Raw genomic sequence first — 12,180 nt, 5'->3', positions numbered from 1 at the left:
AACGATCGTATACGATTGTGGATTATTACTGCTGGCTAATTTGGTGTGAAAGAAAAATACTGTTTTGATTGAAAATTTACGATTGTTTATGATCAAACGAAAAGACCGAGGATGGCTGTTGAAAAATCAATCGCTTGCGGACACCAAAAATCAATCGCTTGCGGACACCAGGATGAGATGAGAGATGAACTGCACGTGTGCCTCTTTAACGGCGCAATTCAGAGCTCTCTCGGTCACCTGATAGCGGCTAGCGGCCAGATTTTTTGGCAACGCTAGAAAAAGATAGGCCAAACTAACTAAACTGTGGTCCGAGTAACCATAGTCCATAGTTACGTATGCCAAAGCTTCATATCTGACGAAGAATCAATACCTTTTTTAGAGTCTGAAGAATCATTACTGGTGAATTTAAGCCATCAGCTAGCATTCTTTTTTCGCCCATACTATGTGACGTAATAATTTGATGTTTTGTAGTGCATTGGATTTTATTATATGCATTTTCTCTTGTTAAAACGAAGACTATTCCGGTTGCAACGCACGAGCCATTTTGCAAGTCAATATAAAAAATGAATGCTAATACAGATATCTAAATCCAAGTTTCAGGCTTTCAGCAGAAACGAATGCCGGGGTAGTACAGATATTTTGATGTGCTTGTTTAGTTCCCAACCAAATTTCCAAAAAGTACTACAGTAGCTATCATATCGAATCTTACGATACGTGCACAGAGCATTAAATGTAGATAAAAAAACTAATTACACAGTTTGGTTGGAAATTGCGAGACGAACGTTTTGAGTCTAATTAGTCTATGATTGAACACTAATTACTAAATAAAAACGAAAGTACTACCACAGCTAAATTCCCAAAATTCACAAATTAAACACGCTGTCAAACTTTGGCGAATATACAGGCACTCTAGTACAAACCTGGCCCGGTGACTATCTAGGCACTATGCAGGCCGCACGGCTCGTGATGATCCATTACGAGCAGTACCATTTTCGTTTTAGGCGTACCATTTTCGTTTTAGGCTGTGTTTAGTTCGTGAATTTTAAGAATTTGGTTACGGTAGCATTTTCATTTTTATTTAGTAATTAGTGTTCAATTATGGACTAATTAGACTCAAAACATTCGTCTCGTAATTTCCAACCAAACTGTACAATTAGTTTTTTTCATCTATATTTAATGCTTCATGCATGTATCGCAAGATTTGATTTAATGACTACTGTAGCAATTTTAGGAAATTTGGTTGTGAACTAAACAAACACTGTAGCATGTTCGTTTTTATTTGTCAAATAGTGTTCAAACATGGATTAATTAGGCTCAAAACGTTCGTCTCGTAATTTCCCACCAAACTGTGCAATTAGTTTTTTCGTCTATATTTAATTCTCCATAAACATTCGATGTGACAGGTACTGTAACACTTTTTTTAATATCGGGTGGAACTAAAGGGGTCAGAAGACATGTCCAGCAGACAAGACCCCACCTGCTCTGCGCTTGCAGCGTCACATCACATCCCACACCTCTCGTCCACGTCCACGTCCACGTCCAATCTGCGCGCACGCTCCCGCGACGGCGCAGCCAACAAGCGTTCCTGTTTCCACTCTCCCGCGATCCAGTTGGTCCCCACCCTACCCGTCGCCAGCGGGTTGGCCGAAAGTGGGAGAGCACCGGCAATAAAATACGCTCGGGAAGCTGAACGGGGAGGATGGGCGGACGTTTCCAGAACTCTCGCCCGCGCCTTCGCGAAAGTTCGTCGCCACATCACCCTACCCGCCCCTGATTAAACAACGCCCCCCAGCGAAGGCCTCGCGGCCAGCTCTTCCAGAACCGTCTGGAATGTTCGGCGCCGACGCCGAACACCCGGGGTACGTGGGGGCCTCGCGCCCGGCCGTATAAGTCGTCGTGGCGTCCCGCGTGTACTTGCCTACTGGTAAGCTCCCGGCGACGCGGCAAGTACAAAGGGAAAGCTACTCGCCCGACGGCACTCAACTCTGTACGTTCCGGTCTCTGGTCCTTCGCACTCTGTACGTTCATGCAGTGTTGCTCTCACTCGCTTTCTTCTTCCTCTGGTCCTCCCCTTCTCTGCCAAGCTCTGCGTCTTGCCGCTGCAGTTTCACTAATTTCTTTTCCCTTTCGATTCGCAGAGGCTTCAGTTTAGAGGTTCTCTAATCGGGTCGGCTAACGTCGATAGCTAAGTCTTTGCGAGCATTTGCAGTCTAGTGACAACTTTTTCCGTTTTCAACCAACCTTTGGTGCTTCTTGAATTCTTGTGCTCTTTTGACATTCAGGAAAGCCATTTTCAGATCGAGCTAGTTCAGCCGAGGCGTTTTTACAGCCAAAGATCGCCGTCTTTTGGACCTGCTCTTGATTCGTTCGTTTGGATTGATTGATTCGTTTCGACTTTCCTTAGCTCCCCTGCTCCGTCAAGCGGACCTCCTGTGTTCTTCTGCCATTGCTCGATCGCGTTTGTTTGTTTGTTCGGTTGTTGGTGCGACGATGGATCCCTTCCGCGGCATCGTGAAGGAGGAGTTCGACTTCGACTTCGACTTCACCGGCGCGTCTGCCGGGGACGCGGCGGCGGCGGCGTCGTCTTCTTCGTGGGCCGTCGCCTTGCCGGAGCTGCCCCGGCCGATGGAAGGACTCGGCGAGGTGGGCCCCACTCCGTTCCTGACCAAGACCTACGACGTCGTGGACGACCCCAACACCGACACCGTCGTCTCCTGGGGGTTCGCCGGCAACAGCTTCGTCGTCTGGGAGGCCAACGCCTTCGCCACGGTGATCCTCCCGCGCTACTTCAAGCACAGCAACTTCTCCAGCTTCGTCCGCCAGCTCAACACCTACGTAAGTCAAGTCCACTCCCTGTTCTTGGGTTTCAATTCAGTGTTCAATGCTTGAGCCGTCAATGGCGGTCGATCGCCGGCATGTGACACTGAACTCGTTCGTTCTTTTCATTGCATTGCAGGGGTTTAGGAAGGTTGACCCGGACAGGTGGGAGTTCGCGAACGAGGGGTTCCAGCGTGGCCAGAGGGAGCTCCTGAAAACGATCAAGCGCCGGCGCCCGCCGTCGAGCCCGTCGGCGTGCCTGGAGGTGGGTCAGTTCGGGCTCGACGGCGAGGTGCACCGGCTGCAGCGCGACAAGGGGATCCTGCTCGCGGAGGTGGTGAAGCTGCGGCAGGAGCAGCAGGCGACGCGCGCGCAGATGCAGGCCATGGAGGAGCGCATCACCACGGCGGAGCAGAAGCAGCAGCGGATGACGGTGTTCCTGGCGCGCGCCATGAAGAACCCGAGCTTCATCCGGATGCTGGTCGACCGGCAGGGCCTTGGCGGCCGCCGCAGGGAGCTCGAGGACGCGCTCTGCAAGAAGCGCCGCCGCCCCATCGAGTACCACCTCCCGCGCGACGGCGAGAGCAGCGGCACCGCCACGGAGGCAGCGGTGAGCGACTACATTTCCGGCCTTCCGGTCGGCGTCAACGACGTCGCGGAGGCGGACGACGACGAGGGCCGGCGGGAGGGGAGCGGCGGCGGCGGCGAGGACACGGAGAGCTTCTGGGTGGAGTTGCTCAGTCTCGGCCTGGAGGAGAATCACCGGGAGGGCGGCGGCGGTCCCGGCGAGGAGGGGAGCGGAGCTGACGTGGACGACGACGTGGATGTGCTGGTGCAGAGCATCTACCACTTGAACCCCAACCCGGGCAGCCCCAGAGGCAAGTGAAACTTCCAGAACGTTCCATATTCCAGAACCCACTATGGTCTATGGAAGCTCCCAGTGGGCATTGCAAGTAGGCGATAGTTTTATCCGGCGCCTGACTTTTTGTCGCGGGCGGCGCAAGTTGCAAAAGTGCTTGCGGTTGGCCGGTTGCCAAGGAATGTTCTGGATGTTCGTCGGAGTACGAAGCTTTTAGAAGACGGGCTACTATCACTGGCAAGTACTCCGACTGATGGTGCCATTCTTCAGTGGTACCTGATGTGCATATATTTTCTGAAGTGCTGAAAGGATGTCTGTCCTGTCTATAACTGCCGTTCCGCCTCCGAGTGCTGACAATTTTTTTTGCGGACAAAGCATCACACGGAGTAGTATATGTGCCACCCGGTGTCAACAATAACGGATTGAAGTGGTATAACGACATTAGATTAGTAAACTTGTTTGGCTTAGAATTTGACATTCCACCATTTTTTAAAGTTCACATATTGTGGCAGAATCATCTAATTTAACTTAATCTCAAGCGTACCTATCAGTCATTTGATACTAAGTACATGGCCCTGTTTGTTTCCGCTTATAAGCGGCTTATCGGTGGAAATAAGCGACAATCCCACCAAACGCTTTGCTTATTTTCACCGATTCTCGCTTATGTGGTAAGCCGCTTCAGAGATTTGAACTACGAGAAGCGAAAAACGAGAAGCGAGAAAATCTTCGCTTAGATTATAATCCAAGCGTGTCTGGGAGAAGCGGAAACAAACAGGGCCATAAGAGATCAAGTTAAACCCGGTAGTCTGCTGAGCCCACCGCAAGGGAGAACTCGAATAACCATGTTTTCATCAGGACCATAAATAAGTAAATAAAGCTTACAGTATTTTAAACCATTTCATACATCACAATGTTACAAAAAAACAGAGTTATTACAAAACAGTTTTCATAAAACAACGAAAGAAAGGTTATTTTACAAAAGCAGCGGAAGGTAATAATTTTGAACATTGAATCAGAACTAGAGATTTAAGAATAAGATGATACGATAGCGGCGATAGAGGAAGCCTCGCTGAGCCCACCAGGAGGTATCCACACATAGTAACATTTAGCTCCAGCATCCACCTGTTATCTGCAACAGGGGGAATAAAACCCTGAGTACATAATGTACTCCGCAAGACTTACCCGACTAGGTGAGAGTAGTCTCCCGATTATCAAGGATATGCGGGGGCTATTTGGCTAGCTATTTAATTGTTTTGCGGAGGAGCATTATTAATAGTACATCCTTATATTCAAAGTTTTAGCACTCACATCAAATTCATTACTTAACTATTGTCGGTAAGCACCTGAACTACTTTCAAGCATGTGGTAAGCAATCAGAATATTTTTCATCAACCGGTCGAAGCCTCATCATCTCCATGTTCGAGTTGCATTAACTACGATGGCAGTGATACGACAAGTGGTATCCATATCCGATGACGGCGACTGTAACACCCTCGGTCTTATGCCCTAAACAAATTACCAAACCATGCCATGAGCATTATGTTTATTTGATAATGCACGTGATGGAAGATGTAGATAACATTTTTGTAACTTCAGATGATCAATAAAAATGTTAAATGATAAGCTATTCCATAACTCATATGTATCAAGTAGGGTTTAAAACTAATTTTTATTGAACAAAAATACTATAGAACATATATGTGGCGCTTAAATAAAGTTTAGAATATGAACTTTATAGATGACAATGAAATACTTGCTGTAGTAAAATAACTTCGCTAGCTAATGCTTCTAATGACCTAGAAATGGAACTTGAAATTGAATTCAGCTCAAGACTTAGAAGATTCTTTAAGTTTATTAGCAGCAAGACAATGCCATGTTTGAGGATTTATTTTACGAAATTGAGTTAAGAGGTAGTGTCGTGTTTTAGCTCGGATTGGTAGCCTAATAGACTCTCTTTAGCATAGTGAAGGCGGTTTAGTGTCAACCTCAACAGTTTAGTTGCTATCGATGCTTTAAAATTCGTGCACGACACGGTCTCTAGCTGGTTGTCCGCTCGGGCGCGGTCACCACGCTCGCACGCTGACTGTCGCGTGTGGTCGGGCGAGGCCGCTACCGGCTTGGCCATGGCTTGGCTATGGCCTGGCGCTATAGGCCGCTATGTTGCTGCTCTCGTCGCGCACTGTGCCGCTGTCACCACCGTTGCTGCCTTGCCGAGCTGCCAGGGCGCCGCCACTGTCGCCCTTGGCCGCTGTCGTGCGGTGCTGCTGTCGCCGTGACGCCGTGCTATGCTGCTGATGCTCACCTTGTCACCGCGCGCACGTGGGCTGTCCTGGCTTCCTTGCGCCGTCGCCTTGACTTAATGGTGCTGCGGCCGCACATGTCGTGCTCCCATCTGCCTCCACGCGTGTACATGGTCTGGCCGCGTTGTCACATAACGAGTGCGTAGACGCTGTCTCGGGTCTGGCCGACCGCTTGCTGGCAAGGTGAGGACAGCTAGAGCTCTAACCCATCCCCTCTCCCTGCCGCCTCTGCCGTTAGAGCTGCGCCCTCTCAATCAGCCAGGGAGAGTTCACCTCAATCCAATTCAAAGCATCCACATCCTCGTCATTAAGCCCTCTAGCTGCCCGACCCCACCTAGCCTTGAAGCGGGCACGACCAAGCTTTAATTTTGGAGCTTTTCCCCGCCACTGTGCCGATAAGTCTGAGTCCGCCCATCACCGAGGGCAGCTCCCATCTAACCACCTCGAGCCAAATTGGCTACACCGCTAGACTCGCCTCGAACCCCTCCTCATCATGCGCACCTGAGCCGTACCCCTACCGCTGTCCCGACACTACTGATGTGGTCGTGTCTGCCGTGGCTCGTCGCCGAGCTCGCCGCGCGTACGTGGCTAGCCTTGCTCGGGACCTCTCTAGCCAAACTTTCGCCTCAGCCAGGTGAAAGCTCTAGTTTGGTTTTGGTTAATTGATGAAACCCTAAGTGCTAACCTAGTATATCAAAGTGATTATGAGATAGGTAGCACTACTCCAAGTAATAAAGCAATGGTGAAGATCATGATGATGGTGATGGCATGGTGATGATCAAATGTTTGAACTTGAAAAAGAAGAAAGAGAAAAACAAAAGGCTCAAGACAAATGTATAAATAGTAGGAGCTATTTTATTTTAAGTGATCGAGACACTTAGCGAGTGTGATCATATTTAGGATTGATAGCCGTACAATTAAGAGGGGTGAAACTCGTATCGAAATGCGGTTATCAAAGTGCCACTAGATGCTCTAACTCATTGCATATGCATTTAGGATCTAGTGGAGTGCTAACACCCTTGAAAATGTTTATGAAAATATGCTAACACATGTGCACAAGGTGATACACTTGGTGGTTGGCACATTTGAGCAAGGGCGAAGAAGATAAAGTTGAAAAGAAGTTAGTCACGCGGGTCACAAAGTGATCGGACGAGTCTGGTATGGTGACCGGACACGTCCGGTATTAACGATGAACTCAACGACCGAACGCGTCCGGTCGCCACACCGGACACGTCTGGTGTGAATCAGCTAAGTCGTTGTTTGGTGAAACGGTTGATCGAATGCTGGCAGCGTCTGGTCTAGAGTGACCGGACCGTCTAGTCGACCGTGGGTGCTTACTAGACTCGACCGGACGCTGAGGCTCAGCGTCCGGTCAGTTTCTAACACACGTGTCTGATCGGCCTCGGGTACTCTCTGGACTCGGCCGGACACTGTGGCTCAGCGTCTGATCATTTCTATTTTAGCGTCCGGTCTGAGCGTCCGGTCACATGTAAGTATGAGCAACAACAAGTACTTTGGTTTGAACTAGACACGTGGTGGTCTGGGAGCGACCGGACACGTTCGGTAGACCTACCAGACACGTCCGGTATTCACGAATGGTGAGTCCGGTGCAGCGTCCGGTGCACTCGAGCAGCGTGTCCGGTCGATGCGCAGTCTGCCCAATAATTGAGCCAATGGCTCTATTTCATGGGGCTTCTATTTAAGCCCCATGGCCGGCTCAAGCTCACTCTCTTGGCCATTTGCATTGACATAGCAACCTTATGAGCTTAGCCAAAGCCCTCCTATTCATCTCCATCATTGATTCATTATCTTTATGAGATTAGGAGAGAATCCAAGTGTATTACTTGAGTGATTGCATCTAGAGGCACTTGGTGTTCGTGTTTTTGCTGCGGGATTTGCTTGTTGCTCTTGGTGGTTGCCACCACCTAGATGGCTTAGAGCAGTGGAGGAGGATTGGCACGAGTTGGTGATTGTGCGTGGCCATCTCCGGTGATTATGAGGGGATTTGTACCTTCCCCGGTGGAGCGCCGAAAGGTAACTCTAGTGGATTGCTCGTATCTTTGAGTTACCTCACTTGTGGGTAGGTTCTTGCGGTGTCCAATTATGCGGACGAGGTTCATGCAACACCTCTTAACCACCGAACCACCATGTGCTGGTCGATACAACGGGGACGTAGCGTGTTGGCAAGCACATGAACCTCGGGAGAAAATTGGTTGTCGCTTGCCCTTTAGTATTCCCTTGGTGATTGATAAAGTATTCATCTTGTGATTGGTTCACTCCTCTACACGGTGGTATAATCACCTGACTTACTCATTTACATTTCCACAAACTAGCTATATCAAACTCTTTAGTGTAGTTAGAATTGAGAGCTTGCTTTGTCAATTAAGTTCATCTAATGGAGCTCTTTAGTGTAGCAATTGTGAGAGCTCTTAGTGAGTAGTGGCCTAGTGGTTTGTGTGCCTAGTGATCATAACAACTAGAATTATTGGATAGGTGGCTTGCAACCCTTGTTGAGCTAGAGCGAGTTTGCATTTCGCTATTTGTTATACTAATCAAATTGCTCTAGTTAATTTGTAGATTTTAAATAGGCTATTCACCCCCCTCTAGCCATATTAGGACCTTTCAAGTGGTATTAGAGCCATGGTCACTGTTTGATTAAAGGCTTAACAACCTTGGTGTCAAATTATGGCTCAAGTTATGATCAACCATGTGGGGGGCAAACCACCGTTCTTTGATGACACATGCTATTATTATTTTAAGAGAAAGATGAGGATGTATCTTGGTTCAATCAATGATCAAGTATGGGAGGTGACCGAGAATGACTATGCTATCATTGATCCCGACAATCCCACCAACCAAGACAAGACCAACAAGCAATGCAATACAATGGCTCTCAACACCATATACAATGCCATTGATTCCAAGGTGTTTGAGCAAATCAAGGATTGTGAAAGAGCTAATGAGGTGTGGAGGAGACTGGAGGAAACATATGAGGGCACACAGGCGGTGAAAAGTGTCAAGTTGTACATCCTCAAGGATAAGTTGATAAGCTTCAAGATAAAGGATGATGAGAGCATTCCGGAGATGTTCCATCGGTTGCAACTAATTGTCAATGACTTGAAGGCTTTGAGAGAGAAGATCAAGGATGATGATGTCTCTCATTGGTTCTTAATGTGCCTACCTCCAAGATTTGAGATGTTGAGATTGCTTATCATTAGAGGATGATTGAAGGAGATTACCCCTAACCAAGTACTAGGTGATGTCATGACACAAGAGACATACCATATGGAAAGAGAAGGGGTTGATAAGGATGACAAGAAGGAAGAAGAAGACAAGAAGAAGAAGAGTGTAGCATTCAAGGCTAGCTCATCATCCAAGAACAAGGGCAAGTCCAAGAAAGTATCAAGTGATGATGAGGATCTTAGTGACATTAATGATGAGGCCATGGCTCTATTTGTGCGCAAGATGGGCAAATTCATGAAGAAGAAGGGGTATGGTGCAAGAAAGGGAAGAGATCACACCAAAAGCAAAGAATATATGAGAAGATGCTACAATTGCAAGAGCCCCAATCATGTTGTAGCGGATTGTCCCTACAATAGTGACAATGATGAGGATGAGAAGAAGAAGCACAAGAAGGACAAGAAGGAGAAGGAGAAAAAGATGACCTTCCAAAAGAAGAAGGGTGGAGGCTATGTGGTCACTTGGAATAGTGATGGCTCTTCGAATAGTGATGACTCTAGTGATGATGGTAAGAAATCTATCAAGAAAGCACTAGCAAGCATCGCCATCAACAAGAAGCCCTGCATCTTCGACACTTTATCAACATGCCTCATGGCAAAGCCTACCAAGGTAAAATATGATATGAGTGATGATGATGAATGTGAAAGTGATGCTTGTAGGAGTGATGATGATGAAGAAGAGTACTCCAAGGAGGAGCTCATGGACATGTGTGAGCAAGTGCACACTATCGATATAGGATCCACGGGATACCCCATAGGGAAGGGAGAAGATCTAGTCTAACTAGGATTCTTTCCATGTAATCTTAGTAGTAGTAGTATTCTATACTCCTACTAGGAACTCTCATTGTAAACCGACTAGGACTCTGGCCTCCTGACTATATAAAGGAGGGCAGAGTTCCTAGAGAGGGGAGTTAGATAATGCAACACAACACTTGACAATCAATCCAACGCAAAGGCTAACACCGACTGAATGTAGGGCTATTACTCGATCACGGTCGAGGGCCCGAACCAGGATAAATCGACTGTCCCTTGCGTTAACCGTCAAGTTCTACATACGCTGAAGCCCGAACAAACTACCCCGGGTACCCTCGTGGCAGGCTATCGGTGGAGAAACATCGACAGCTGGCGCGCCAGGTAGGGGCTTTTGGCGAAACTGCATCCGAGAGCTCGATGGACCTCGACAACATGATCTTCTCGACGGGATCAACCTTCATCTTCGGTTCATGGATCTACGAGGCAGATGATGATGGCAAGCTCCAAAGTCGTCTCCTCGAAGATTTAGATCACCATGAAGACCTTTCTATTTTGGCGACTACGACGGATCAACTCGCCGGAAGATTTGTGCAGCTCGTGATGTCTGATCCAACTCAGATTTCATGGCTTTATGCATCCAATTCAAACTCAGGCTTCGCATCCGAGATGGAGTCTTACCTGAGTTCTTTCGAGAAACCAAGTTCTTTTTCGGCAGGGTTCCAGAACGCGGCCTCGGCCTATCAAGAATACAACTCGAAGTACACTCAGAATCCTTTCAAGAAGTTGGGTCATTTTCCGTTCGAACTCCACAACATGGCAAAATCTTATCAGGCATGACCCGAAGGATCCCTCGATTCGGTGCTTAGAATGCCACTAAAAGGAGCTCAGGAAGGCCTCGTATTAACTATAACATCTCAAAACTGCATCGTCCACTGACCAGGTTCTGTTCCTGAGGATAGCGAAACCCGACTAGTCGGCACGATGACGACAGTGGTTCTACCCTACCAAGAAGGAGACTCGATCTGTGACCTTGAAGCCTCTACTAAAGTTGTCAGCGACTCCGACAGTATGGAAACCAACACCGATAACAGAACAATTCACGCACGAGAAGTGTTCATGGTTCGCCATCCTCGATCACCATTGGTCCCCCTAGAAGCACCCGACATCAAGTCATCGGATGAATCTGAGTCCAACATATCACCCTTTATCCGGGGGTATGATGGTGAGACCAAAAATCAGAAGCAAGCCAGAGAAAGAAGAAACAAATTAAAATAAGGACGCCAACGCTGTGCTAGGCAGCACAAGGAAGCTTGGATCAAATATGAGTCAGATCTCGCCGAGTACAATAGAAGAAAATTAGAATAAGAAGTCGAAGAAAGACGCGTGGCAAATACACCCTATAATAGGATCCGAGAAGCACTAGAAGAACTCGGAGCGACTTCACTTCTCGGTGAAAAATATGAACAGCTCCGGGACCTTCTCCGATCAATAGCCCTAAGGGCACATGATGGGGGGACCCACTCAAGACTACCTGCCAGGTCAACATCTCATGGGTAGGAGGATAAAAATCAAAGGAAGTCCGCTTTCGAGAGACTCGGACCAAGTGGAAGTCACAACAGAGAAAGTAGAAGGGACCATAGTCAAAACAACCGAGTCGAACAACCAAGAAAGACCAGAAGCAAAGTACCTATTCAGACAGCCCCGCAAAACTACTCTCACCAAGACAACAGTTGGCTAGAAGGAGGTGCTAAATTAGAATACATAGAAGCCGAAACGCACGATAGATTCCCCTGCTTTGCAAACAGACTTGCTTCAATATGACTACCTCACAAGTTCAAGCCATCCAACCACTCTAAATATGATGGCAAGACCGAACCAAGGCAGTGGCTCAGGATTTACTCATAGTCGATTGAACTAGCCGGAGGGGACGACGATATCAAGACCTTATTTTTCCCATGGCCCTAGAAACCATGCCCCTCCAATGGTTCGACAAATTAAATCCAGGGCCAATCAGAAATTGTGAGGACTTGTAAAGAGTTTTTGTGGAAATTTTGCGGGTATCATTACGCACCCCATCACTCAAGCAGAATTAAAAGATTCAAGCAGAAAGGAGGCGAAACTCTCAGAAATTACTATCGACGATTTGGTGAACTACGTGCTCAAGTACATGACATCACCGAACGAGAAGTAATGGAAGCTTTCTCTCACGGAA

General features: G+C 47.7%; 1 protein-coding gene across 2 annotated transcripts; it reads left to right on the top strand.

Annotated features, from left to right (window-relative positions):
- The first annotated feature begins 1,715 nt into the window (after positions 1–1,715).
- On the top strand, positions 1,716–3,987 carry LOC136476392 (heat stress transcription factor A-2a-like). 2 transcript variants are annotated; one of them, XM_066474219.1, is made up of 3 exons: positions 1,716–1,987; positions 2,139–2,835; positions 2,957–3,987. In XM_066474219.1, exons 2-3 carry the CDS (start codon positions 2,491–2,493, stop codon positions 3,701–3,703), a joined length of 1,092 nt encoding a protein of 363 aa, XP_066330316.1. In that variant the 5' UTR covers positions 1,716–1,987; positions 2,139–2,490; the 3' UTR covers positions 3,704–3,987. The 2 variants fall into 2 exon arrangements, with proteins under 2 accessions (XP_066330316.1, XP_066330307.1); XM_066474210.1 differs by having other exon boundaries at positions 1,716–2,018.
- The last annotated feature ends 8,193 nt before the right edge of the window (positions 3,988–12,180 follow it).

Source organism: Miscanthus floridulus, chromosome 1 (genome assembly GCF_019320115.1).
Source record: "Miscanthus floridulus cultivar M001 chromosome 1, ASM1932011v1, whole genome shotgun sequence".
Lineage (NCBI taxonomy): Eukaryota > Viridiplantae > Streptophyta > Magnoliopsida > Poales > Poaceae > Miscanthus > Miscanthus floridulus.
The sequence above is the reverse complement of the archived record's forward strand: the minus strand, read 5'-3'. Positions and strand labels throughout refer to the sequence as shown.

Excerpts from the sequence above, each read along its gene's own strand:
- LOC136476392 (XM_066474219.1), top strand. The coding sequence starts at position 2,491 with ATGGATCCCTTCCGCGGCATCGTGAAGGAGGAGTTCGACTTCGACTTC. Across the intron at positions 2,836-2,956 it reads TCCGCCAGCTCAACACCTAC|GGGTTTAGGAAGGTTGACCC; the intron begins GTAAGTCAAGTC and ends ATTGCATTGCAG.